At 55.3% G+C, this 27,837-nt stretch overlaps 2 protein-coding genes across 5 annotated transcripts; one reads left to right on the top strand and one right to left on the bottom strand.

Moving 5' to 3' along the window:
- Positions 1–96: 96 nt before the first annotated feature.
- On the bottom strand, positions 97–9,431 carry ZMYND19 (zinc finger MYND-type containing 19). 2 transcript variants are annotated; one of them, XM_027616017.1, is made up of 6 exons: positions 9,279–9,431; positions 8,116–8,175; positions 6,944–7,050; positions 6,176–6,316; positions 869–1,040; positions 97–693 (listed from the first exon to the last, which is right to left on the bottom strand). In XM_027616017.1, the coding sequence occupies exons 1-6, from the start codon at positions 9,327–9,329 to the stop codon at positions 550–552; spliced, it is 675 nt and encodes a 224-aa protein (XP_027471818.1). In that variant the 5' UTR covers positions 9,330–9,431; the 3' UTR covers positions 97–549. The 2 variants fall into 2 exon arrangements, with proteins under 2 accessions (XP_027471818.1, XP_027471817.1); XM_027616016.1 differs by having other exon boundaries at positions 869–1,049; positions 9,279–9,423.
- Positions 9,432–18,277: 8,846 nt separating this feature from the next.
- On the top strand, positions 18,278–27,627 carry ARRDC1 (arrestin domain containing 1). Of its 3 annotated transcripts, none has more exons than XM_027615972.2 (8): positions 18,278–18,427; positions 23,440–23,550; positions 24,227–24,241; positions 24,378–24,532; positions 24,724–24,906; positions 25,003–25,179; positions 25,254–25,689; positions 25,745–27,627. In XM_027615972.2, the coding sequence occupies exons 1-8, from the start codon at positions 18,310–18,312 to the stop codon at positions 25,813–25,815; spliced, it is 1,266 nt and encodes a 421-aa protein (XP_027471773.1). In that variant the 5' UTR covers positions 18,278–18,309; the 3' UTR covers positions 25,816–27,627. The 3 variants fall into 3 exon arrangements, with proteins under 3 accessions (XP_027471773.1, XP_027471771.1, XP_027471772.1); XM_027615970.2 differs by having other exon boundaries at positions 24,227–24,277; positions 25,745–27,623; XM_027615971.2 differs by having other exon boundaries at positions 24,227–24,277; positions 25,765–27,619.
- Positions 27,628–27,837: the final 210 nt, after the last annotated feature.

Below are 27,837 nucleotides of genomic sequence, written 5' to 3'. Positions count from 1 at the left end.
TAAAGGCAACCCCCACCCCCCACGCCCGGACCACCTTGATTCACTCCAAAATAAACCTCAACAGCATTAAGGGCAAAAAGGAGAGCACAGAACGGCTGAGGCACTCGATGATTCCACCCCTTTACTGTGCCTTGTAGATGCGACCCCATGCAGGCCACGCTCCTCGGGGCTGCAGCTGCCCGGGAGAAGCTTCTGCTACGTGACACTTTTTAGACTTTTTAAACATGTGGCCCGACCATTTGCCATTTGAGAATTACAGCAAATGATTCTATTTGTAATTTCTAACCCTCCCACTGCCTCCCCCCAAAAAAACTGTACATGAGTTTACAAACATATTAACATATAAATAATGAGAAGCGTCCTGGTGGGAGCCTCCCCAGCTGTCTCTGCTTGGAGCGGAACACCGCGGGGAGCACTGTGCCCACACAAAGTACCCACGATGAGGGGCCTCCGTGGCGGTGGCCATGGGTGCGCGTCACTGGCTTCTTCACACCTTCAGGTCAACCACCAGTCGTGTCTGCTGCGCCCAAGGAAGCTCGGGCAGCCCGGTCATCGCTCTGGCTCGAGCTCGTGCTGGAAGGGGCGCTTCTTCTCCCGACAGTGCTTCTTGTGAGCCGGCCAGTCCTTCTGCTGGCACTGCGAGCCGCAGTACCGGGCCACCTGGCAGCGCCCGCAGATGTTGAACTCGCGGAGCTGAAAGCACACACAGAACCACCATGGCTTCACCGTCGCACCAGGGGACCGGCTGTGGGGCAGACGCCACACCCCAACCAGAAAGGACCCGGCACCCCCATGCGCTGAAGCCGCCACAGCTGGAGAGGGGCTAGGACGGCGGGGTGTGGGCCAGCGCTCGCGGCCGCACTGGTACCTGCTTCTCGATCATCGTGCAGGGAGGGTAATGGCACTCATAGTAGGTGCAGGAGTTCTCCTCCTCTTCTACCACGTCTCCGTTGGCGTTGTAGTACCGGGTCACGTTCAGGACGGGGAACTGCTCCTCTATGGGGTCCGTGGGAAGCTGCTGGATCGCCAGCCAGTATAAGCTTTGCTCCCTCGAAAGGAAAAGCAGACGATTCGGTACACTCCAGCCAGACACAGTCAAAGCAGGGACACGACAATGACACGACTTCAGGACAAACTGTTACCCTTGCTTGGTTTTTACAACTTGGCTTTTCTTTGCACCCGCTCCCCCGAACTATGTAGTGGGGCTTATCTCTGTGTGACATCAGGTATCTACCCACTAAAAGGTACAGAGCAGGGCTATGTCTACCTCACTCCTCAATCCCACCAAATCTGGGACTCACAGGCACACGGCAGGCAGAGAGAACATGTGGTCTCAGGACAGGGACCCGGCCAAGTCTGGCCACCCGAGCAAGGCCTCGCAGCCCTTTTTCCTGCTCATGGCCCCAGAGGCACCTGCTTCTGCCCCAGCCACCTCCCCTTCGATGCTGTGAGCTGCTCTATGTCCTTAGTGGACCAGAAGCTTACAACTCAAGAATCCTACCCGACGCTAGAACTGAGGTGCCCCAACAGGCCCCACGGGAGCACAGGTTGGGTGGGACAAGTGCAGGCAGTCAGCAGCCCGCCCTGATGCTGGGTTCCAAAGGAACAGATTAACACCCCCTTCACCCCAACACCCCCATGGGGGCCAGGCCTGGAGAGACTAGGTTATATACAAAAATTAATTCAAAATGGATCAAGGACTTTAATGTAAGACCTCAGGGCGCCTGGCTGGCTCAGTCAGTAGGGCAGAGGCCATAACTCCTTCTTTTTTTTTTAATTTTATTTTATTGTTATGTTAATCACCATACATCACATAGTGATCCATAATTCATTGTTTGCATATAACACTCAGCGCTCCACACAGAACATGCCCTCTTTAATACCCATCACGAGGCTAACCCATTCCCCCACCCCCCTCCAATCTAGAACCCTCAGTTTGTTTCTCAGAGTCCATAGTCTCTCATGGTTCGTCTCCCCCTCCGATTTCCCCCACTTCATTCTTCCCTTTCTACTATCTACTCTTTTTTTTTTAAAACATATAGTGTATTATTTGTTTCAGAAGTACAGGTTTGTGATTCATCAGAAGCCATAACTCTTGATGTTGGGGTCATGCGTTCAAGCCCCATGTTGGGCCTGAAGCTTACTTAGAAGAACAACAAAAAAAGGGCACTATCCACAGAGCTAAAAAGGCAACCCACAAAATGAGGGAAAATATATGCAAATCATGTATCTGATAAGAAATTAATATCCAGAATATATAAAGAGCTCCCATAACTCAACAAGAAAAAAACCAAACAACCAGATTTAAAAATAGGCAAAGGAAGCCGGGGTGGCTCAGTCGGTTAAGCGTCTGACTCTTGATTTCAGCTCAGGTCATGACCTTAGGGTCATGAGATGGGCTCCGTGCTCAGTGGGAAGTCTGTTGAGATTCGCTCTCTCCCTCCCCCACCCCCCAATAAATAAATAAATCTCTAAAAATAGGCAAAAGACCATAATACACTCCTCTAAAAGACGACGTACAAATGGCCAACAGGCACATGAAAAAATGCTCACCATCACTCATCATCAGGAAAATGCAAATCAAAACTACAATGAGATATCACCTCACAATCATTAGGATGACTATTCCTTAAAACAGAACAAAAACCAGAGTGTACTAAGTATTGGCAAGGATGTGGAGAAACTGGAACCCTTGTGCACTGTTCGCGGAATTTAAAACGGTGGACACTGTGGAAAACATTATGGTGGTTCCTCAAAAAGTTAAAAACAGAACTATCCTACAATCCTGCAAGTGCACTGCTGGGCATATACTCAAACAAACTGAAAGCAGGATCTTACAGACACATTTGCACTTTCATGTTCATGGCAGCATTACTCACAACAGATAAAACATGAAAACGACCCAAGTGTGTGTTGTCGTCAGCACACGAATAGGTAAATGTGGTGTATAAATGTAATGGATTATCATTCAATCTTTAAAAAGAACAGAGGGCGCCTGGGGGGGGGGGGGGGCTCAGTCATTGGGCATCGGCCTTCGGCTCGTCCCGGGGTCCTGGGGTCGGGCCCTGCATCGGGTTCCCTGCTCGGCGGGAAGCCTGCTTCTCCCTTTCCCCCTCCCCCATTCCCTCTCTCACTGTCTCTCTGATAAATAAAATCTTTAAAAAAAATAAATAAAAAATAAATAAAAAGAATGGAAATCCTAACAAAGGCAACACCACGGACAGACCTTGAGGACACTGTGCTGAGATAAGCCTGTCACAAAAAGACAAATCCTGCAGGATTCTACTCCCAGGAGGCCCTAGAGGAATCAGATCCAGAAACAGAGAACAGGAGGCTGGAGGCTTGGGGAGGGGAGGGGTCTGTGTTTGGGTGGACAATGGAAAAGTTCTGAAAAAATGGATGGATGGTGGGGATGGTTTTACAGCCATGTGGGTGTATTCAACACCACTGAACTGAACATTCAAAAATGGTTAAGATGGAGGTACTTGGGTGGCGTAGTCACTTGAGTGCCTGACTTTTGATTTCGGCTCAGGTCATGATCTTAGGATTGTGGGATGGAGCTTCCGCTCAGCCGGAGCCTGCTTGAGATTCTCTCCCTCTCCCTCTGCCCCTTCCTGCCCCACCCACCCCTGGGTACACTCTCACACATGCACACTCTCTCTCTAAAATATATAAATCTTGGGGCGCCTGGGTGGCTCAGTCATTAAGCGTCTGCCTTCGGCTCAGATCATGGTCCCAGGGTCCTGGGATCAAGCCCCGCATCGGGCTCCCTGCTTGTTGGGAAGCCTGCTTCTCCCTCTCCTGCTCCCCCTGCTTGTGTTCCCTCTCTCGCTGTGTCTCTGTCACATAAATAAGTAAAATCTTAAATATATATATATATAAATCTTTTAAGAAAAATGGTTAAGATGGTAAACATTATATACATTTTACCAGAACAAGAAAAGTTTTTCAAAGGGAAGAGTCAGGATGTAGGAGGCTGTTGGCTGCCTTCTGAGCCCTTCAATGAAGTCCTACAAGACGGAGGCAAGTTTTGGCCCCAGCTGGCTTTTAAAAGCAGCAAGGAAAGAAAACACACTTTGACAAAGAGGCCCCTCCCCCCTAACAGATGAGCCACACTTGTGGCCCCCACATGGAAGGAAAGCTAGGTGGGATGTGCAGGCCTGGGAGAATCCATGGTGCCATATTCCTGGCCTCACAGACAGGCTGAGGCCTGTGGAGGCCACCAGCTGAGAAACAGAAGGACACATAATGCCCAGGCCAGCTGGGAGTTCGGGCTGCACTCAGGCTGGCTCTGACCCACAAATGGTGTGACCACCGCTGAGGGTCTAAATCCCTAGCCTTGGACAAACTAAGGATGGCACCACTAGATCGGCTCCTGGGAGGTCACAAAGGAGAGAGCCTCGAGAGCACAGCCTCAGTCCTGGGTTTCCCAGGAGGAGCCTAGCGGAGAATGGGGGCAACCGGGCCATGACCCGGCAGAGACCACTGGACAGGGTAGCCTGGGGTGTGATGGATCCTTTCCCAAACAGGTGTTCTCAACTGTGGTTATCTTATAGCCATAAAGGGTGTTCAGATGAGTAAATGTAACATTCAGCCATAGGTTGGCCAAACCATGAGTCACACAAAGGCCTAAAGTGACAGACTTCATTACCCAGAGGTCCTGGAAGGAGCAGATCCACTGCTGGGTGAAGGGGTAGACAGTGCCCTCTAGGTCTGCAGTGGGGAAACCTGTGTGGTGTTGTGGGGGCAGGTCCCAGTGCTCACACTTTACAAGCGTCCATGTTGGACAACCCAGGAGAAAATCTGTGGATGCTAATATGCCTCCTGAGCTGCCCTTATCCTTCTGTTGATAACACCGCCTTCATTTTGTTTGATGAAAGAGCCTTCCCAGAGGCCCAAGGGCATGCACAAACCCCAGAGAGCCCCCGTGGGCCCAAAGATGATGTACACATGACCAAGAACATCCTGGCTCATTGCAGCTCCCAACTCCCATCCTGCTGGTTCCGCAGCTCTTCCCAAGGGCTCCATGAAGCTCATACCTGGGCTGTTCTTGGGGCCATGGGAGCTGTTCTCAGCATCCTACTTGCCCAAGTGGGATACCTATGCTATCCTGAGCAGAAGCACTGTTTTCAGGACCACACAGAGGTGGATGCTAAACAGCAGAGTCCCCAAAGCACATTGCCTTGCTTCTTTTAAAGAATTTATTTATTTGAGAAAGAGCAAGTGAGAGAGCACAAGCAGGGGGGAGGGGCAGAGGGAGAAGTAGGCTCCTGCTGAGCAGGGACCCATCGTGGGGCTCCATCCCAGGACCCTGGGGAACATGACCTGAGCCAAAGGCAGCTGCTTAACCAACTGAGCCACTCAGGTGCCCCATGTCTTGCTTCTTTTAAACTACTACTTAAGTGAAGTGTTTAGCCGAAGAGCATGACAAAAAGACGCATGTGTGTGTACAGGGCCATCCTTAAGACAAAGATGTCCGACTTTTCTCAGGGGTATGGAGCAGAAGTCCTGCTTATGTGCAAGCATCCAGCCCAGATAACCCTTCTCCCCACTAGAGCCAATCATTAGAAAACCAACCCAAAATATAACCATCAAAATGGTATCCCACCCCCATGAAGAAAACAAGGGTCCCACACTTTGAGGGAAAATAGCCAAGGTCTCCACTCTCACAGAAGCATCAGAATGCAGAGTAGAGACATGAGCCCTCTTGGTAACAGGAGCTTGGAGGGTGGGGAGCCAGGGTGGTTCAGTCGGTTAAGCAGCTGCTGTCGGCTCAGGTCTCGATCCCGGGGTCCTGGGATCAGGCCCCGCGTTGGGCTCCCTGCCTCTCCCTGTGCTCCCTCTCTCTCAGATAATAAATAAAATCATTTTTTTTTTTAAGATTTTATTTCTTTATTTGACAGAGAGAGACAGAGTGAGAGAGGGAACACAAGCAGGGGGAGTGGGAGAGGGAGAAGCAGGCTTCCTGCCGAGCAGGGAGCCCAATGCTGGGCTCCATCCCAGGACCCTGGGACCATGACCTGAGCTGAAGGCAGATGCTTTATGACTGAGCTACCCAGGCGCTAAATAAAATCTTTAAAAAACAAAAACAAATGAAAACACAAGAGCTTGGAGGAGGACGGCTTTCCCCCCGGAGGCACCTCTGCTGGCTTCAGCAGGCCCTGAGGAGACCCACCTTTGTTTGCTGGATGTCTCTTCAGCTTTGGGCCGCCAGCCCCACGGCACCAGCTGTAGGTTGTCCAGGCGGTTGTCCACAGTCACAGCATTGAGGTGCACCACCTGAAACCCGGGAGCAATGCCTCCCCTGTGCCGCTCCCTAGGAAACAGACAACTCTCGCAATCAGCCGCCTCCGGCCTTCCCAAACACTTCAGCCACGGGATCTGAACTGGCCCCTCGCCACACTGACAGGGACAGTCAGGAGCAAGGCTGCTGAGAGGAATCCAAGTATGTGAGTCTATGCCAACAAGATGGACCACGTTGACAGTTCAGCCCCTTGATTTAAGAGCTAGGCTGCAAGAAGCCAGGATGGAACCCCCAACTATCAAACACACAGCCTAGAGAATACCTCACCTGAGTTATTTTGAAGCATTTTGGAACTCCACCATGGACACCAAGGAGAGGTAGGTCGTTCCTCACATCCCACTAACAAGCTCAGCAAGAACACAGTAGAGGGACCAGACCCCAGAGGAGGCTGTGTCTGGAGCAAGTAGCTGAGCAGAAAGTGCACTTTTAGGGTGCTCCATTAGTGGTACAATACGCCAACGAGCAAACAATCCCTCTGGGTTGCGGCAATGACACAAAAGTAAGAGGGATGGTAGGGGGCGCAGGACTTGGGGAAAGCACCTTCTGTCAACAAGGGCAGGTTTCTCCACAGGCTCCATGCACCCTGTACAGGGCTCATGCAGTACCCAAATGGCAAACCAGCAGCTGGAAAATACCTACCACAGCAGCTCGTGAAGGAGCCTTCCTGACCCTCTTCCTCGGTTTTTGTCAAAAGCATATGCAAATATCTTAGCACCATTTCCATCTGCATCTACTTCCATCCGGGCCTGAGAAAGAACAAGGAAAAGGTCTGTTAAAAAGCCTCCGATTCTCAGCTACATTTTGAACCCCACTTAAAGAAATGAAGTGAAACAAACAAGCCAGGGCACATATATGAGGCCTATTTCTGGGACCCAGGGCTCTGCAGAGGCTCCCAGACATGGAAGCCAGCCCCATATCCCAACAAGCATACACTCACAAACCACTCTGCAAAATACTGTGGACACAAAGAAATAAATTTTCCTATTCTTAGGAAAAAACCCACAATTCAGTGAGAAAAATCTTTGAACAAGTAACTAACAGTAGGCCCCTAAACATAAGGCACACTGAACCCCCACACAGTTGAAAATCCACATATGACTTTTAACTTTTGGATACTTTACTGATAGCTTGCTTTTGACTAGAAATGTTACCGATAACAGAGACAGCTAATTACACATACCACGTTACAGGTATCATATGCTATATTCTTACAAGAAGTTAAAGCTGAGAAAAGAAAACATTTTCGAGAAAGTACTGGACTATGTTTATAAAAAAAAAAAAAACCAAACCCACATCTAAGTTAACCTGTGCAGTTCAAACTCATGTTGTTCAAGGGTCATCTGTACTCTAAAAGCATGAGGGGCTGAGATGAGCGTGTAGCGGGTCCACGGGCTCCGGCAGGGTTTACAAAGGGGGGTGCCGGTAGGTGAGGGCTGGCCGGGGGACAGAAGCTCATCAAGCAGAGAACAGCAGAAGGCAAAGGAGCTCAGGAAGATGAGAGAATGGAGAGCACAAGGGCACAGGAGGGGTGGTGGGGCCAGGCCAGAGGAGAGGTGAGGTGGCACCGGACAGTCTCCTGGGGAGTCAGAGCTTGTCCAGTTGAACATTCAATCACAAACATGACACGACTGATGTTTTCAGGAAGAGTCAGCCACCAGGGGCAACGTGGGGGAGGACCAACATCACGGTGGTGGGGGGGGCTCCACTGGACAGTGAAAGCCCGGCTGCCCTCACAGGGGCCAAAACCCATCCCTCATGACCCTCCCCGGCGCTGACTGAAAGCAGGCCAGCAGAGAAACAGCCACCCTTACCTCAAAGGAGTAGCCCTCCACCAGCGGGATATCTTGCTCATCTATCAGTGTGTACTTGGTCTGGAAATTAACCACGTTTCAAAACGTTACCTTCAGGGTCACAGCAAAGTATTAGTAACAGACAGAAACGGCCCCCTCCGGCTACACGAGGCCAGCAGGTAAGGGGCATGAGGCAGCCTACCCCAAAAAGCCGGTGGATATTTCCCACTCAAGACTGTCAGGCTTCACTCCCCATCCACATGAGCCTAAACCGTAAGTGCCACTGAGCTGGCTAACCTCTAAGCTGTGTGTTTTAACGTGCCAGTAACCCTAATCTGAGGGCCGCTTCCTCAGAAGAGAGAAAGGGGCCCTGGGTTGAGGCAGAACATCCAGAAGGTTTCAATTAACGTTTATTTATTAAGATGGGTGGCAGTACACACTGAACTGTTTGTTTCCTGTCTGAGGTGTTCCAAATAACAGTTTTAAGGGATGACACTAATACAACCAGTCACGGAGTTAGAAGGGGTCTCAGAGCTGACGGGGAACCCACCCTTCATGAGGTAAAAAGCCACATTCCTCTTGCAGGAAAGGCAGGAAACAGTCCCCCAAACGGACTAGTCTCATTCTTGCTTGGAAAGCCTTTTTCTAAGATCTAAGTCGGTTTTACCTTCATCTGACTGCCTCTGCTCCTCTCTCCCACCAGAAGCTTCCGCCGCTGGTGATGGGAACAGGGTTCCCATCCAGGGTAAGGTCCGTGGCTGGCGCAGCTGCACGGCCGGCCGGCTCCTGGAAACAGCCAAGCCTCAATGCCCACAGGTGCCAGGAAGCCCCAGCCTCGAACACGCGGAGGGCGGGGCCAGGTAAGGGAGAGAAGCAGAGGGAGGCCCTGCTCTGGGAGGCCCACCGAGGCTCGTCCAGACACGGCCACCGCTGGCAGCGTGAACCCTGCGCGAAGCTCCACTACGGACGGCCAGGCACTGAGACGCACGCAGACCGTCTTGCCAACGAGCGAGCGGGCCGCCTCGGAAGGGCGCTGCGCGGCCCGCGGCCGCCAGCCCCCTCCTGGCCCGCGGGGACCCGCCGCCAGCCCGCCCACCCTCTCGGCCCCGCATGCCCCCGACCCCGCGGCCCCTGCCGAGCGCTCCAGCCCCCGGCCCCCGGCCCCGCGCTCCCGCTCCGCTCACCTTCCCGGCCACCCGGCCGAGCCGCACGATGCCCAATTTGAAGTCGGTCATGGCGGGGCCTGCGCTCGGCCGGCGGCGCCGCTCCCTCGGGAGGCGCCGGGCCGGGACCGGGGCCGGGCCGGGGCGGCGCCGCGGCGCGCCGGGTGGGCCGGGCCGGCGGGCCGGGGTCGAGGCCGGGCGGGACGAGGCTGGGCCGGGCTCGGGCCACCGCCGCCTCGCGCCCGCCGGACCTGCCACGCGCCGCCGCCGCCGCCGCCGCCGCCGCCGCCGCCGCCGCCGCCGCCGCCGCCGGACCTGCCACGCGCCGCCGCCGCCGCCGCCGCCGCCGCCGCCGCCGCGCGCACCACCGCGAGCAGAGCTGGAGGCGGGGCGTGGCGCCGACACACCCCCGCCCGCCGCTGCCCCGCCAATCGCGGGGCGCGCACTGCGCCTGCCGGCGCGCGCCGCCACGCCGTGGCCAATGGGAGTAGGGAGAGTGCGCCGGCGTATTGAGGAGCGGAGGGAGGGCGGGGGAGGGGTCGGCCGGAGGCGGTGCCTGCGCTGCCGCCCCGCGCTACGTCAGTTTCGCGGGAAGCTTTGTGCTGGAGGCCTCACTTCTGCTCCTTGCTCCCCGCTGCCGGTTCTAGGCTCGGACCCAGCGCCGCACCCCACGCCCGGCGCCGGACCCCGCACCTAGCTTCCGACCCCGCGACGGCCCGGCTGCCCCCAGTCTCGCGCCCGGCTTCGCATCCCCACGCCGGGACTGCGACTCGGACTGTGCTCCCGACTTTCGACCCCTCGCGGAGGGGCCGGCGGGAGGGCCCTGCGAGTTGGGGTTTCTGCGGGACTCGCTGCGGCTCCCCGTAAACGGCCCCCCATCTGCAGGACAACGTGCAGGAGGCGCGAGGAGGGAGGCGCTGCGGAGTAGGGGCTGGGGAGCCAAGCGCCTACAGGACCTGGGCACCTGCCCGCCCTCCTTCCTCCCTGGCCACCCACCACCTCCTCACAGGGGCCCAGCTGAGGACCACGGTGCCCCCGGGTTTCCCCACACAGCCCATCCTCAGGCTACCCCAACCTTCCCCAGGTCTCAAGCTGCTTAACTAAGGTGTGGTGATGTGCCAGTAGCTGAACAGCTTGGTCCAGCTCCTTCCTAAACAGGCACTCCGGGGCATGAGGGCTTTGGGGGCTACCACCCTTGTTTCCTGACAACCACTCTAGCTAGGCTTTCACCCTCCCTACACACACACACTGAAACTACACCAGTGCACAAAACAAAAATCCCTGATCATATATCAGGGAAGCAGAAAAGTCCCATGATAAATAAGTCCTATGCAAAAGTGATAAATGCTGTGGGGGAAACAAGTAGGTCAGCATTAGGGGTTGGAGTCCTTAGGAAGGTGGTGGGCAGGGAGTGCCCTATTGACAAGTCAATTTGAACAGTGTAAGGAGGAGAGAGAGAGCCATGTGAGCATTTGGGGGAAGAGCCAGTGCAAAGGCCCTGAGCTGGGATGTTTGAAAAAGTGGGGTGTCCACTGTGACCAGACAGGAGTGCAGGACAGAAACGGGTCAAGATCAGAGATGTGAGGGGCCAGAGGGGAGTTAGGAGGCTCTTATGAGATCTTTGACTTGTACACTTAGAAAAATGAGGCCATCGGAGGATTTGAATAGAGGAGTAGTTTTTCCATGAATCAAGCTGGCTGATGGGTACAGTAGTTTAGGGGGAAGATTGGAAGCAGGAAGGCTATTTAGCAAGTGAATACAAGTAGCTAGCTAAGAGATAATGGGTGTTCGGACACATGGGGCCAGTGTTCTGTAGAAGTCTGGTTAGCCATATTTATGCTTCAGTAACAACTCCAAATTCTCAGTGGCTTAGCAAAATAAAAATGAATTTCTTGTTCATGCTACATGTTAAGGTTGCAAAGCAATTGAATATATGAGTATAGAGTTCAGGGGAGCTGTCCAGCCTGGGGTATAAACTTGGCATTCAATAGCACATTTCTTGTATTTAAAGCCATGCAACTGGATGAGATCACATTGGAAGAAAATGCCGTGGGGCGCCTGGGGGGCTCAGTCGTTGAGCGTCTTCCTTCGGCTCAGGTCATGATCCCAGGGTCCTGGGATTGAGCCCCACGTCAGGATCCCTGCTCAGGGGGGAGCCTGCTTCTCCCTCTCCCTCTGCGCCTCTCCCTTGTCCTGCTCTGTCTCTCAAATAAATAAAATCTTAAAAAAAAAAAAAAGAAAATGTGGCTAGCAAAGGAGAGGTCAAAGACTGAGCCTGGGTACTCCCTTATAAAGGGGGAAGAGAGGTTGAAAAGAGGAGGAGCCAGTAAAGGGAGGGAGATGTCAAGTAAGAGGAAAACCAGGAGAGGGTGGTAGCTTGGGAGCCAAGTAAAGACTATGTGAAAGAGAGGGATCAGCCATGTCAGGTGGGTGCTGCTGATAGGTCCTGTAAGGTTAGGGTCGGGAATTAATAACTGAGCGAGACAAGGACACTGGTTGCCTTGGCAAGTACAGCTCTTGAATGAGTGATGGCGGACTACGTCTGTCTGAGGGGTGAAACGGGAGTGATGAGAGAAGATTGGAGGCTGTGGGGCGCCTGGGTGGCTCATATGGTTAAGCGTCTGCCTTCGGCTCAGGTCATGATCTCCAGGTTCTGGGATAGAGCCCCATATCGGGCCCCTTGCTCAGCAGGGATCCTGCCTCTCCCCCTGCTTGTGCTCTCTCTGTCCCTCTCTGTCTCTCTCTCTCAAATAAATAAATAAAATCTTAAAAAAAAGAGAGAGAGAGAGAAGATTGGAGGCTGTGAGACAGACAACTCTTCTGAGGTGTTTTTGCTAAAAACAGGAGCAGAGGAATGGGGCCAAAACTGGAAAGAGAAGGGAAGTGGAGAGATTGTTGGTTTTATACTGGGAGAGGAGATGGCATGTTTGCTCACCAACAGGAGTGATCCCATAGAGGAGAATTGCTGGCGAGGGTAGGGCTAGGGAGTTAGATAGGAGCATGGGTGGCTCAGCTCAGTACAAAGGAGAGTCTGATGTAAAGTGGGTGTGGAGGTAGGAGTTTGGGGGAGTTCTCTGCTGTTGAGAAGTTTCTACTTTCTCATATAAGTAGAAAACAAAGTCATCAGTTGAAAGTGAGGACGGGGGAGCAAATGTTGGCAGGGCAAGGAGAGAGGTCCAGGAGTGATGTAACTGTCTAGGAGAGAAGTAGAAAAAGGCAGTAGGATGGCCCAGCAATGTTTAGGGTGCTAGTCAGTGCAACTGTGTGTTTTTCTCCAGCCTATGTAGGCTGCTGCAAAGAAGGCGGGAAGAAAGAGGAGGGTCGGGTTTAGCCAAGACTGTGGCTGTGCTGAGCAGGAACGGAGGGGGTTCTAAAAGAGAGTGGCCTAGATGCTTGCCTGTGGCGTTAGAGCTGAATGAACAAAGGAGAGAGGACAACAGAGGGGGTGGGGCCAATGGGTTGGGGTTCCCGGTGGGGGCCCAAGAATTGCAGGAGTCATGGCACTAGAGAGAGTAGGCTAGCAGGGCAGGAGGTGGTAGCCAGAGATGTGTGGACCTGAGCTCACGAGGGCTGTGGCTGTTGGTGATGACTGTACGCTTTTGTGCAAACCAACCACTCCAAAACCTAATGGCTTAGACAACATTGATGTATCATTTTTTGCAATTCTATGATTGGGGTCTTCTGTTCCACATGGTGTCAGCTGGGTCCTTCCCTTGGTTGCACTCAGCTGGGAATTCACTGGAGCACCTAATTTGTCCTCCATGTCACTTGTCTTTGTGTGATGTCTCCTCATTCAGGGTTCCCTGCATGGCCAGGCAGGATAGCTGGACTTCCTTCCAGCATGGAGGCTGTGCTTTGAGTGACAAGTCCCATTGTGCAAGCATTTATTGGGTCTCTGCTTGATCATTCTTGCTAGTATCCCACTGGCCAAAGCAAGTCACCAGGGCAAGCCCAAAATCAGTGTAGGAAGGCTGTTCACAAGTGTAGGAAGTGTGGTTCACTGCTGGGGGGACCACTAGTGGAACAGCCTGCCCCAGTCCATCCTCTGGACTCTTAACGATTCATGCTCCTCCCTCTTGAAAAGTGCATTTCCCAAGTGATCCCAGAAACACCAACTCATCAAGGCATTAGGTTTGGAGTCCAGTATATTGTAATGTGCAACAGGGCCAGATGGATAAGGCACATTGGGTTTGGCCCCTTTTGCTCCAAGGGCATATTATTTGCCCCCCAACACCCAACATTCAGGGGTGAAGCACAGTGCCAGTGAACAGACACCCTGTTCAAAAACGGCGAGTGTACCCTTAGTCACTGCTCCACAGCAATTTTGGAATCCAGCTCCAATCCTGTACTGTCACAGTGCTCCTTGGTCGGGGCTCATCTGCTCCCTGCAAGTAGCTCCCTTGGCTACTGTTTTCAGTGTTCTTGGTCCCTCCCCCTGGGCACTGGGCCCCTGTACTTGCAGTGACCCCCTTTTCCATAGGAAATGGCCTGTGTTTGCAGCTGAGTGGCTTCATCAGTCTGCTTCCTGCCGGTAGAAAGCAGGGTCCTAGACCCCTCTTTTATTTCAAAATCTGTCCATTTTACATTTTACTTCAAGCAGATACAACCCTTAAAAAAAAAAAACAAACACTGGATTTCCTATATATCAGATCGTAACTTGTTTCACTAGACAAAAGCTATACCGCAAATGTCTTTGAGAAGGCTCTTCTCTTCTGTGGCCCGTGAGTCAGGTGCTGTGGGACAATGACCTCAAGATTCTTAGAAGCCCTTTTGTATGGCTGAGGGGGTCAGCAAGGACTCCTTATCCCCCACCTAAATGCCTCGGAAGTCTTTTTTTTTTTAATTTTATTTTTTTTAAGTTTTTATTTATTTATTTGAGAGAGAGAGAATGAGAGATAGAGAGCACGAGAGGGAAGAGGGTCAGAGGGAGAAGCAGACTCCCCGCCGAGCAGGGAGCCCGATGTGGGACTCGATCCCAGGACTCCAGGATCATGACCTGAGCCGAAGGCAGTCGCTTAACCAACTGAGCCACCCAGGCGCCCCAATGCCTCAGAAGTCTTAAGAAGGTATCATACAACCATACCCTTGAACTTACTTTATAATTCTCATGTTTTGCTGGCCGTGCTCCAGATTTAATCTTTACCATGACACCATTTCTTACCCTCAGAACTTTTTGCTGCCTGGAAAGGCTGGAAGTGAGAGAGAGTTTTGATTTTCCAACTGAGCAAGACCTGGCTTGGAAATACTTCCTCTAACTGCTGCCGGAACATGGAACAGTTACTTCTTTAATTCATTTTTCTCTTTTATTTCACTTTAGCATAACGGAACAAAGCCAATCAGCCTTTACATTTTCTGCCAGGAGAATCATATCATTAGACGCATTTTCTATCTTCCATGTTACCACAGGCCATGGGCTCCCCATTTTCTTGCCAATTCTGGACATGGCCTCCCTCATCCAGCCTCCATCAGCAAAGTTCTCACTGCCAGTGTCCACCTGCTATTTGCTCCAAAGTCAGCACCAGATTTTAGAATTTTATTATGGCAGTATCTCACTTCTAAGTACTGGTTTCAGTCCCAGTTATCTATTGCTGCATAATAAACCGCCCCGAAATGCAGTGGTTTAAAACAACTTTATTTTCTCATGATTCTGTAATCCAGCTTGGGCTCAGCTGTTGGTTCTTCTGCAGCTGGCTGGTGTGGCAGGTTGTCTCAAATTGTCACAATCGATTCCCTCCCTGTGTGTGATGCTTCACCCACGCTGGTCCTGTGACTGTTTTAATGCACTCAATGTGGTAGAAAGTTCTGGGACTTTTGAGCCCAGGCCTGAGGACTGGCAGCTTCACCTTCCTCCCTCTAGGGTACTTGCTTCCAGGTAATCAGTCTCATTATCTGGAGACCATCATGCTGTGCAGGACCCCAAACTAGCCATGTGGAGAGGCCTCATGGAAGAGACACCTGACCAGCCTCAGTCGAGGCATCAGACATGTAAGTGAAAGAGAGATCTTGGACATTCTGTCTTCAGCACACCCCACACACCCCGCACTGAGTGGAAAAGCCTCCTGGCTGAATACAGCCTAATTTTCAGAATAAATAATAAATCAGGGTGATTTGGGTCACTCCTACAGCCACAGTCGTTGGGGTGTGTGACTGAGGCAGGCAGTCTGAGATGGTTTCATGCCCCCGTGCAGGCGTTCTCTCTTCCTCTCTCTGCGGTCTGTGCAGTAGGGTAACCAGATATTTTGAAATGGTAGCTCAGGACTCCAAGAGAATGAGAACAAGTTGCAACGCCTCCTTAGAGCCTGCAGTTTATATGGCATCTCTTTCATTGCGGTTCTGCCAGTTAAAGCAAGTCAAGGGGCCAGCCCAGATTCAATAGGAGGGGAAGGAACCTACCTTCTGATGGGAGGAACAGCGTGAATGTAAAGGGATGGGAGAAGTTGTTGCCAGACATCTTTGCAGACAAAATAAGGAAGCCAGAGGACAGAGCTGCTTAAGTCACCTGGGGAAGGTTCTTGGAGGAGAGGAGTCATGGGAACAAGAGCTTAACTGATCATGTTATTTTCTGTATCTTTTGATACTTTGATATTTTGGGGGCCTTGCTGGCTGGGGAGAGGCTGCCCCTCCCAGGGTTAGCTAATTCCAAGAAATAGCAACTTACCTCCGACCACACCTTTCACATGCAAACCAATCAATCCAGAGGCCATACCCCCAAACACCTCCTTTACCAAACTCACACCAGTATTCCCCTGTCCTGAATCACTGTAGGGCCAGGTACTGGACAACTAGAGACTGCGGAATTATTCAAACTATCTGATCCTAAGCTTGCTCAAACTTGCCTACCCTGCCTCACCCATTCCTTCTCACAGAAGACACAATAAAGGCTCTGGGCCATGCCGTCTCCTAGCAAATTCGGCCTCCTGACCAACCCTGGTACTTCCCCACGTCCCCCTCCTCTTGGGAATCACAGGTACTAAACTCTTCTTTCGAGGCAGTTGTCTCTGCGCACCTGTCACCTTATCATACCTGATTAAAACAAATCCCAGGTACATTTTAAGAGAGGGCAGGGGTTGTGGAAGGATCACCCACGTGAATTCTGGAGTCACTGAAAATTCTTGCAACAGTGATATTGGAGAGAATGACAGTGAGTCAAGAGCTGAAATCACCAAAAAATAAGGGGGACTGACCTGGGCTTTGAAGATGACAGTAACAATGGAGCAGGTGGGCTACCATTCTGAGAAAATGAGTTAAAGCTGGGAGCTTCTGAGGAGGGGGCAAATGGTTTGGAAGCTGTTCTGAGTCAGGGGGGCACACACTCCAGGCCCAGACATAGGCGGGTTGTGTGAAAATAAACATCTACATTTGAGAGGCTCCAGGAGGAAGCCTGGGCTGCATGAGAGCAAGAGGAAAGGAGCACTTAGGGAAGTTAGGGCCTTTGTGCTGATGGTGTAAGCGACGGTACGGGGATGGGTGGGTGATGGTACAGAGTTGTATGGGCTGTCCTTTACTTCCATTTCAGCAGCGCCAACACAATCTCTTACTCCTTCCCAAAACACTCCCTTCTGGACTTCTGTTGTGGACATTGGGCATTTATGGTTGCCCACAATCCTCCCAATTCCCACGGGGACCCTGAACTCCTAGTTCAGGAATTTCTCCATTTGCATGGTATTGACAAGGAAATGTCTTAAGTGTGGCCAATCAGACCTCTCCCCACACCCCTAACAGAGTCCCAAGCGAAGCGGGGTGGGGAGCTGGTGCTGGCTGCACACTCCTGGCCCTCCAGAGCCTCAGGCCCCTCCTTTTCCTCAGCCTGGTCCAGGGGGACCCTCCAGCCTGTAAGCCCCTCTCCTTTTGCTGGAGGACTAGATCAGGTTTCGAGGCTTTCACCCCAAAGTCTTGATGTCATCAGCGCCCTGAGTTGAGTTACCATCTTCAAACAGGGGCCTGCAAATCTGTAGTCCTTTGTCTTTCTCACACTCATGCGTCTTAGATTCTGCTTATCATAACTTTGTTCCGTCCCCCAATTTATATCTAAGCCAGTCTTCTCCATCAGAAAATGCCACACATTCACGCAGGTGTTCTGGACAAAAATCTGGGCCACTTTGACGCCCTCCTTCAGGCGTTTTCAGCATAAGGCGCCGGTGGGCGCCCTGCCACTGCTCTGCGCAGGCATCGCCCTCCCTCGCTGCGCTCCCTCTCGGGTCCCCCAGCTCCCCCCTCCTCAGTTCCTGCTCCACAGGGACCTCCTAAGAGACGGCAGGTCAGAGGGATGTCCCTCTCCCACCCCGTCCCCGGGGCGCCGTTCTCGCGGCTCCGGTGCCCGGACGGCCCCCGCACCCACACCTTCGGGGCTGAGGGGGGGGGGGGCTCCCGTCCGCGGCCTCTGCCGGAGACTGGCTCCTCAGGGACACCGCCGCCACCCCAAGTGCGCGCGAGGCCACCGCAGGAACCCGGCCCGTCGTCAGAAAAGAGGACGCCCGCCGCTGGGGGAGGGGGGCCCGCCCCCCCCATGACGTCCTTCCGCCGACCGACGCGGGGCGGCCCTCCGCAGCGAGCCTGCCGCGACCGGGCGGAGACCGGGGAGGGGGCGCCGGCCTAGCCCGCCCCCCGCCCCGGCCCGCCCCTCGACAGGTAAGCCGGCCGCACTTCCCGGGGGCAGCAGGGGGCGCCCGTGCGCCGGGGTCCCGCGCGCCGCGCGGATCTCCACCCCGCAGGCGGGCCCGGCTGGCGGGCGTCGGGGTCGGCGGCAGGGGCAGGGGCAGGGGCAGGGAGTTGTTGGTGGAGGGGCGGGAGAAGGGGCGGGGGACGGTCTCTGGCCGGGCTGGGGGCAGGGCCGAGGCTGGCTGGAGCCCGGGGGCGGGGGGCGAGCCGGGAGGAGAGGGGGGGACCCTGGAGGCGGGGGCGGGCCCGGGTGGCGCGGGGTGGGCGGGCCCAGGGGAGTGGGCGGGTCCGACGGGGCGGGCCGGGGAGAGGGGGCGGGTCCTGGAGGGTGGGGCTCGGAGCGCGGCGGCGGGAGGGGGGTGTCAGTGCGCGGCCGCCCGGGCAGGGCGGCGGCATGGGGCGGGTACAGCTCTTCGAGGTCTGCCTGAGCCACGGTCGCGTCGTCTACAGCCCGGGAGAGCCGCTGGCGGGGGCCGTGCGCGTGCGCCTAGGGGCGCCGCTGCCCTTCCGAGGTGGGCGCGGGGTCCCCTCGGGGGGGGGGGCAGGTCGGCGGGGCTCAGGTGGCTGCGCAGCACCTGCGGCGGGGCGGGCTCTCCCGGAAGCAGCAGCTAGTGGCGCTTGGCCTGGACCCGCGGAACTGGTGGCGCCTCTTGCCGCCCCCTCTCTTCCCCTCCCGCTGGCGCGGGGAGTCTTGGGCCCCGCCGGCTGCAGGGAGGGCTGGGGTGCGGCCGGCCGGGCGGCGCAGACCCGCCGGGGTGGGTGGCTGCTGGCAGATGGGGCGGAGCAGGGAGGCCAGGGTGGCCCAGTCCTTCCGCATGTGCCCTTCCTGTTCTCTCCTCGGGTCGCCCGGAGTCGGGGGCGGGGGTTTAGATCTTGCCCACCTTGCCGAAGGCCCCTATGACTTGGAAACGTGCCCGCCCCCGACCCTCTCTGTAGGGTCTGCAGGGTCCGCTGCACCCTGCACCTGCTGGGCCCTCACCTGGCGCCTGGCCCGCGGTGGGCTTTCTCTTCCACACGCCCAGGCCCCTGGCGCAGGCCCTCAATCCTCATGTTCCCGCGGCGCACCCGTTTCGACCCAGGCTAAGGCTTGGCCTTGCGAGCTGGGAGGGTCTTGCTCATCCCTGCGTGACCCAGGCCTCCAGCCCAGCGAGCATCTAGGAACTGAACCCGAGCCCTACTGGCTGGTCCTTCTGCTGGTGCAGACATCTGGGACTTTGGGACTGGGAGTCAGGTTGCTGGTGTGGCCCTTGCTAGGGCTCTCTGCAGGTGCGGGCCTTATCTGCCATCTGAGGTGTGGGCAGGGCCCTGAATGAGACTTCAAAGCTCAGCCCTCAGGGTGCCACCCAGGTACTCTATGCCTGATCGCTGGTTCTGAGTGTGAGGGTGCTCCTGCTGGAGTGCTTCTCCACCTTGGATGCTTGGACCAAACCACAGCCATCAGGCAGCCCTCTGGACTTTGATCCTCTGGGCCCCTGCGTGCTGGGTAGCTCAGTTCATCTGGTGCCTCTGAGGACTGAGAGCCAGTGCCCAACTTTCTGGGCCACTGCTGCCTGGGTCCTGGGTGGGTCTGACTCCTGACCTTGCCATGTTTGAGGCTGCAGGGTTTAGGAAGAAACTGAGTGGGTGAAGTTACCCCTGGTCAGGCGTCCAGCCTTGTGCGGTCTCCTCCTGATGACTCACACCTCCTTTCCCGTCTCCTCGGTTGGAGTTTGGGGTTTGGGTGGGGTAGTTATGGTGGTGGCAGGGGGCACAGCAGGAACAGTGCAGCTCTTCCTTGGGGCACAAGGAAAGATGACAGTTGAGGACTGAGGGGAGAGCCCAGGGCACAGGAAGGAGGGGTGGGCTTGTGGCTGTGGGGATGGCAGACACGAGACCCCATGCAGGAGCTCACTGCCTGGCTCATCCGCCCAGTCATGCTTCTGTAGCTGGGGCCCAGGGCAAACAGGCTGTTACTGACCACAGTGAAGCCGAGTCCCCCAGCCTCCATGTGGTGGGTGGGATGTGGGTGAATGGACAGTTGGGCCATAGGATGGTGAGGGAGCCCATGCTGATGGTCCCCACTATAAATGTGCTAGCCAATCGCCTGAATAGGGGAGGGAAGATGGGGACATAGGCTGAAGAGTAGATGGATGATGACTTTGAGCCAGAAGAGTTATTATTCAGATTGTCCCTGGGGTGTAGACAGAATGTGGTGCTGAGGCTGTTCTGGGGCCTTCTTTCAGCCCTGGTTGGGTTTGGAAAAGGAAAGGCTGTGCTTCTTTTTTTCTTTCATTCATAAGATACTTGTTGAGCTCCTGCTATCAGCCAGTGATGCAACAGGGAGGCCTTCTACTGCTCTGGGAGGACATGGAGGTGGGAAGGCCTCAGGCCTTCAGGCCCTGGGGGGCTCCTCGTCTTGCCCACTAAATGCTTGTCTGATGAAGGACAGAGATGATTTGCACTCAACCATGAGGACACTGGCTGCCCTCGGAGCAAATGCAGAAGGGGAAACCTGTGGAAGGAACTGGTTCCCTGGAGCCCAGGCCCAGCTGAGCCTGAGGCTGGGGGTCATGCGGTGGGGGTGCCCTGTGTTCTGCTCTCAAGGGTGGGCATTGGGGGCGGGGGGAGCCTAGACAACAGCAGCAGTCAGCCCCCAGCTCGCCAGCTCACTGAACTCTCACCAAGGGGCAGATGCCATTCTCCCCACCTCCCGTGGACCAACTCTGTGAACCCTCAGAGCAACCCCGGGAGGGGGGCACCATTACTCTTCTCATGCTTCAGACTTAGAAACAGGACAGATGGAAGTGCCTCATAGGCCAGAGCTTTAGTGAAAAGATGTGGCAAAGGCTGGGCTGCTCTAGGTTTGTGGGAACTGGCAGAGGTGGGCAAGACCTTTGGGACCAGGGTGAGTGAGCAGAGATCTTGGTCAGACGGCAGATAGGCAGGCAGGAGGACTGCTGGACAGGGGAGCTCCGAAGTCACTCTGGAACACAGTCCACCTGATGATGTTCCCTGGAGAACAGGAATGGCCCCAGACCTCCAGAGGGATGCTTATCAGTTTGGAGCTTGCCTTTCTTTACATACCTGAGCACTGTTGGAAGCGAAACACCTTTAAACCTAGGCGGTGCAGCAGGGCATGTTGCTGTGCACCGGGGGCCGCCCCAGGTGGTGCACTTGCTGTGAGTCTGCCGTGCACCAGGACGCACCTGCCCCTGTCCTGTGCCTGTGCCTCGGGGCACACATGCTGGTGTGATGGCTGCGCTCACCTGCAGGAGCAGACCCCCCTGCACGGGGTGGGAGGGACAAGCGTACTCTGCGTGTCCATCCCCTGTGCCTCCATTGTGCCCCTGCGGAGGGGAGTGGACAGGAACAGGCCGTTTGACTCCAAGATGGTGATGGGAAGCTGCTCGTGCAGGCAAGGTCCCCAGAGGGGCTTTAGCGTGTGAGCAAAAAGAGGCTCTTTGCCTGGGCCTTGGGAAGGTCGTAGAACTTGGGCCCCTCTGGGATATCCCAAGGGTTGGTGTGATACTGTTAAGTTTTTCTGAGGTCAGGTGACCCCGTGGCTTGTTCACCTGAATTCTGGGGGCCGCATCCAGGCTGGGTGGGTGACTGTTTTAGGCATTTTGCGGTTGGACACGTGGGCTATGCCTAGATAGTTTGCTGTTACAGTGTTGCTCATAGCTCCTGGGTAGAGAGGGTGGATTGTGAGAACCTCTGGGTCCTCGGGGATGTGCATGTAAGGTCCTAGCAGATCTTCCTGGTGCTTTGCTAGGGCCCCTGTAGCGGCCTGCAGTTTGATCACCGTAAAGGAGTTTTCCATCTCCTCTCCAACACATGTCAAAATATTTAATATTTGCCAACTGATAGATTAAAATGGTAACTCATTTGAGTTTCTCTGATTTCTGCTGAGGCAGGATATCTGTTCCTGTCGTCTGCTGCTATGTAAAAGTCACTTCTATGTAATAAGTCACCCCTAAGCTAAGTGGTTTAAAACAACCAGTTTATTATAACTCACAGCGCTATGGATTGGGAATTTGGACAGAGGGGGGCAGGGTGATTCTTCAGCTCTATGTGCCATCCACTGAGGTCACTTGACAGTTTTCAGCGGGCACTGGGCCAATCTGGGGACCAGTTAATTCCTTCTGGCATACTCTGCTGGTCCCAGAATTCGCAGGGCAGCCATATTCAAGGAGGGATGCACCCTCTCTGTGGGGAGTGTAGAGTGGCGTGGCATCTGGAATCGTCACACTTCCCCTCCTTTATTCACTCCCCTGCCATATTTCTCTCGGGATGTGTTCATCTGTAGGAGCACCCCTGATGTCTCAGATTTCTGGGATAGGAACAATTCCAGGTCTGGCCCTAGGAGGGGATGGCTGATGGAGTGTGGATTAGAAATCAGGGCTGAGGTCTGGTCACTGGCAGTGCCAACGGGGATGGAGGATAAGCTAAGGGTTCCCCGGCGGAAAGCCTGGTGGTCTGTGGGTGGCCAATAGGAGGCTTGTTTTGTCAGGGTTGGGTTGGCCTGCAGAGACCCGGACATGTCTGGCGTGGCTGGCCCCTGGCCCCGGGCACTTGGGATACCAGGTTTCTCCTGCCTGGTGCCTCTGTCAGAAGGGTGTCAGATTCTGAGTCACCTTCCCCTCACCTGACCATCAAGTCAGGGGAGGAAGGGGAGAGGCTGGGCAGGGAGGCTGACATCTTTGGCCTTATCTCATCCTTGCAGTTAAAGGAGGGGTGGAGCCTCAAGGCTACCTGTCACTGAGCCCCCTCCAGCTGTGGTGTCTTCCTTGCTGGTCCAGCCACGGCTTTCTGACCATAGCGGTCTCTGGGCAAATGCCCACTGGAGTGGGGAATTTGAGTTCCTGGCCACAGGAAGGTGGCGGTGACCTCTGCTGCAAACGGTCCTGGTCAGAGAGAGGACCAAGTCCTCTCTTGATGTAGGAAATCACCCCTCCTGGGCAGCACTGGTCCAGGAAGCTAAGGGTGTCCCCACCCTGCAGTGTGCCAGACCTTTGGGTACCTTATCTGCTCAGGCAGGTCTAACCACATTCCTGCATCATGAGGGCTAGCAGTTAGCTTCCTGGAGCATGAAGGGGCGCCTTCCAGCCTAACTGACTTGCCTGTGAACCAACACGAAGTGGGGCTGGAGGTCAGCTGCCCCATAGGTTTCCGTTCATCGCTGGTGTCCCAAGCATCCCTTGTAGGGAGCTGAGTTTACACAGGTCTGGTGGGCCCAGGGGTGACTGGGAACCAAGGTTACCAGGTTGGGGGTTGTCCAGGTGTCACCTGGGTGACCACTGGGTCCCTCCTGTTCTGGACTTTGGGACAGATTTAACTCTGTGCCTCATCACCCTGGCTCCCTGGGAGTACCCCAAAATGGGGGATGGACATGAGGTATCCTCTGAAGGGCAGCAGGTCACTTGCTGGCCTGCCTAAGGCCCAGCACCCCTTGGTGTGCCAGCTCTACCTAAATCTCTGTGATGGGGGCAGGGAGGGGCCCAGGCCAGTGGCTGGCTGGGACTCACACTGTCTCCCCACCTTGCAGCCATCCGAGTGACCTGCATGGGCTCCTGCAGGGTGTCCAACAAGGCCAATGACGCAGCATGGGTAGTGGAAGAGGGCTACTTCAACAGTGCTCTGTCGCTGGCTGACAAGGGTGAGTTTGGGGGCCTGTACTTGCCTTGTCACATGTAGTGAACCCCTCCAGGGCAGATCTTGGTTGAGAGTGGGGCCTGTCTGTCCATCCCACCTCCTCATCTGCCTCTGCTGACCCACCCTGTAGCAGGGCTTTGTACCCTGATGTGTTGCTCTCCCCAGCAGGCAATAGGCATTGCCTGATAGGGCCTGGGTGGTTGAAGGGGGCCAGCTTCTCTTTGATTTCGGTGGGCTCTGGCCCCTGGAGTAGCCCCGTCCCCCTTTCCTGTTTAAGCCAAGCTCTTGTACCCCTTCCTTTGCCCAGGCTGCAGCCCTGTACTGCTAGGGTGCCTGGAGTCAGAGGCAGGGAGACCCAGTAGCCAGACCCAGTATGAACTGGTCGGCTGCAGTGCCTGCTTCTAACCTGTGTCCCGTGGTGTCAGCTCAAGTCTCCTGAGCCCCTCTCCCCCACCCCTGCCTCCTGTCTCCGCAGGGAGCCCGCTGGCTATGGTGTCAGCTCAAGGCTCCTGAGCCCCTCTCCCCCACCCCTGCCTCCTATCTCTGCAGGGAGCCCGCTGGCTGTGGTGTCAGCTCAAGGCTCCTGAGCGCCTCCTGTCTCTGCAGGCAGCCTGCCTGCTGTGGTGTCAGCTCAAGGCTCCTGAGCTCCTCTCCCTCACCCCTGCCTCCTGTCTTCACAGGGAGCCTGCCAGCTGGTGAGCACAATTTCCCTTTCCAGTTCCTGCTTCCTGGTAAGAGCCCAGCCTGGCCTGGCCAGGCCTGCTGCTGACAGTTGGTGGACAGGAGGTGGGACAGGGGACAGTTGGGTGCCATTCCCTGCTCTCTCTCCAGCCACAGCGCCCACGTCCTTTGAGGGCCCCTTTGGGAAGATTGTGCACCAGGTGCGGGCCACCATCGACACACCACGTTTTTCCAAGGATCACCAGTGCAGCCGTGTGTTCTATATTTTGAGCCCCCTGAACCTGAACAGCATCCCAGACATTGAGGTGAGGATGGAGCAGTGGTCTCCTGGCTGATGCCCTACCCCCAGGCGAGATGAGGTGGCTGGGATCTAGAAGAGCACTGTGCGGTGTCTGGGGGGCAGGGCACAGCAGGGCTGAGTGGGCTTGTCCAGGGGCTGCAGAGATCTAGGCTGCCCATACCTGCCAAACGCCTTCATTACTGCCCTCCCCTCAAGCAACCCAACGTGGCCTCCACTACCAAGAAGTTCTCCTACAAGCTGGTGAAGACGGGCAGCGTGGTCCTCACTGCCAGCACTGACCTCCGTGGCTACGTGGTAGGGCAGGTGCTGCGGCTGCAGGCTGACATTGAGAACCAGTCAGGCAAGGACACGAGCCCTGTGGTAGCCAGTCTCCTGCAGGTCAGAGTCCTCTCTGGCTGTCAAGGCCTGTCCCCACGGGGCTGGAGGAGGGGGAGGTGACTGGCCTGCCAGGCTCACAGGCTGGCCCTTCCCCAGAAAGTGTCCTACAAGGCCAAGCGCTGGGTCCATGATGTGCGGACTATCGCAGAGGTAGAGGGTGCAGGTGTCAAGGCCTGGAGTCGGGCACAGTGGCAAGAGCAGATCCTGGTGCCTGCCCTGCCCCAGTCAGCCCTGCCAGGCTGCAGCCTCATCCACGTGGACTACTACCTGCAGGTGCTGGGGGTTGGAGGGAGTGTGGTGGGGAAAGGGGGCTGGGTAGCCTAGCCTCACTCTCCCTTCCTCCCCAGGTCTCCCTGAAGGTGCCTGAAGCCACCGTGACCCTCCCTGTCTTCATCGGCAATATCGCTGTGAACCACGCCCTGATGAGCCCCTGGCCAGGCCCAGGGCTGCCTCCTGGGGCGCCAGTCCCCGTGGTGCCCTCGGCGCCGCCCCAGGAGGAGGCCGAGGCTGCAGCCAGCAGCCCCCGCTTCGCAGACATAGTCTCCCTCTCCACGGAGAGCCACTCACATGAGCAGCCGTTGCCTGCTGCCTTTGGCTCTGTGCCTGGTGCCCCTGAACCCCGTCCTCAGGATGGCAGCCCTGCCCCCCACGCATTGCCCCCTCCCTTGTGCATCTCCACAGGTGCCACTGTCCCCTACTTTGCAGAGGGTTCTGGAGGGCCAGTGCCCACCACCAGTACCTTGATCCTGCCCCCAGAGTACAGTTCGTGGGGCTATCCCTATGGTGAGTGAGGGGCCTGGGGCCGGGTGGGGGAGAGGGCACCATGAACCCCATGCAGACCTCGTTCTCTCTCCGCAGAGGCCCCGCCATCCTATGAGCAGAGCTGTGGTGGTGCAGATCCCAGCCTGACACCCGGGAGCTGACCCTGTGCCACCTTCTCCGGGTGGGCTGACCTTTGCCCTGGGACCGGGCACCCAGGGCCTCGTGCCTTCTTCGCTCCCGGCCTGACCCGGCCCACTCAGGACCCGCTGCTGCCCGGCTGCTCCTTTCAGCCTCTGCCTAGGGACCAGCCTCTCCCCAGGGGCCTGGGGCCTGGAGAGATGCCGTGTAAATAAAGTGCTTCATTTGTAGAGCTAGGCACAGGACAGCCTCTCGGGCACCCTCTTCTCGCCCGGTGCGCGGCAGCCTAGCCCTGGGGGCTGCTCCTGGGCATGCACCCCCCTCCTGGTCCTGCTCGCCCTTCCTTCAGTCCTGGAACCCCGTCCATGGGCCGCCCCATCCTCTCCAGTGCATGTGCCCCTCTCCTTGGTTCTGGGCCCTTCCTTCCAGGTGCCTAGAGCTTAGAAGACTGGCCCCGGGGAGTGGGACCATCATGGACTGACTGGGTACCTTTAACTCAGGCCAGGGCTGGTGCTCGTTCTCATGGTTCTGCTTAAAGATATGCCCTCAGAGTGCGGCTTGCATGTCTGGAGCCTTGGTGTTAATTTTAACATGTATTTGTAACGTGGGGAGAAGACCACCCCTGTAAGGTTTTATTGACACACTTTGGGCTTGCCCATCCAGCACCCATCGTTCCAGGTGGTGGAGTTCAGATCTCCTGCACCAGAGGAAATCCTGTGGGGGGTGACCAGGTGGGCTTGCCCACGTTCCCACACCTTGTGCTGTTCCCTTATCCTTGGCCTCAAGTCTCAAGTTCCTGCTGTCACCACTGCCACCCACGTCTGGCTCTGAGGGATACTGCTGCTCATCTCCCATGAACACCCAGGCCCATGCCTGCTCCTGAGGTCCCTTTCAAATGCCTGTTGTCTAGGATTCAAGGAACCCAAGAACAAATAAAGTCAGGGTTCGGCAGAGCAACGTTTACCAAAGGGGCATCCTGCAGGTGTTCCAGTGCTGAGGGGAGGCCTGTAAATGCCCAGTGATCTGGACTGTGCTTTGGGAAATACTGGAGGTGGGATTAAGATAAGACTTTGGGTTGAAATTCTGTATCTGACATATAGTGAGGGAGTGACCTTGGCTAGGTGTCTCAGTTACCTTAATCTATAACAAATTTATGGGACTAGGAGTGGACATATTGAACCCCCCCCAACCCCTCGCCCCTGGTTTATTTCTTGTACACTTAACAGTTCAGAAGTGAAAGATTTGGGCCTGGTGACATAGCTGTTATTCTCAAGTTGAGGCTTCCACCCCGGGGTCCAGGGTGGCCATTCCAGATTTCACCATCAGCCAATTTACTGGGCCTGTTCCTGTAACTTCTTGGGGGCTACAGGCTGGGAAGTAGATTGTATCACTTGTGCAAACATCCCATTGGCCACTCTTTACAAGTTGGAAATGTGCTCCTTAGCCAGACAGCCATGTACCTAGCTAAAATGTTACTATTTGTGGAACATGGAGAGGATGAACATTGGAGAAAAGCTCAAAATATGCCACAGGGAGAATAATCTGTAAAACATCCATTAGCAGCCTCATTGTTGGAAACCTGCCTGGCTTTCAACCCCATCTCAGCGTCTCAACAGTTAGGCGGTCTTGAGGGCACTCAACTCCCTTGCTTTAGTTTGTTCACTCAACCCACGTCTCGGGACTGACCTGATGGTTATACAGTTCACATGGCATGTGTCAAAAACAGCCCTTGACATAAGTGATCAGTGATCACACAAGGATAGGGTAGGTTGGGCTGACAGTGCAAAATGGGGACACATTCACTTACAGTCGGTATTTGCCTGGTAAAGGACTTTCTCTCCACATCTGATTCATTCAACAAATACTTAAAAAAATTTTTTTTCTTAAGATTTTATTTGACAGAGAGATAGAGTGAGCACAAAGTAGGCAGAGTGGCAGGCAGAGGGGGAAGCAGGCTCCCTGCTGAGCAAGGAGCCCCATGTGGGACTCAATCCCAGGACCCTGGGATCACAACCTGAGCCGAAGGCAGCT

This window comes from Zalophus californianus, chromosome 13 (genome assembly GCF_009762305.2).
Source record: "Zalophus californianus isolate mZalCal1 chromosome 13, mZalCal1.pri.v2, whole genome shotgun sequence".
In the NCBI taxonomy this organism is placed as follows: Eukaryota; Metazoa; Chordata; class Mammalia; order Carnivora; family Otariidae; genus Zalophus; species Zalophus californianus.
This window is presented reverse-complemented; position numbering and strand designations above follow the sequence as displayed.

Bases quoted from the DNA above. Each gene is read 5' to 3' on its own strand.
- ZMYND19 (XM_027616016.1), bottom strand. From the start codon at position 9,329: ATGACCGACTTCAAATTGGGCATCGTGCGGCTCGGCCGGGTGGCCGGG. The intron at 7,051-8,115 runs GTAAGGGTGGCT...GTTCTTTCTCAG, and splicing joins TGGAGGGCTACTCCTTTGAG to GCCCGGATGGAAGTAGATGC. The intron at 694-868 runs GTACCAGTGCGG...GTGTGCTTTCAG, and splicing joins GCACGATGATCGAGAAGCAG to CTCCGCGAGTTCAACATCTG.
- ARRDC1 (XM_027615970.2), top strand. From the start codon at position 18,310: ATGGGGCGGGTACAGCTCTTCGAGGTCTGCCTGAGCCACGGTCGCGTC. The intron at 24,278-24,377 runs GTAAGAGCCCAG...CTCTCTCTCCAG, and splicing joins TTTCCAGTTCCTGCTTCCTG to CCACAGCGCCCACGTCCTTT. The intron at 24,533-24,723 runs GTGAGGATGGAG...CCTCCCCTCAAG, and splicing joins ACAGCATCCCAGACATTGAG to CAACCCAACGTGGCCTCCAC.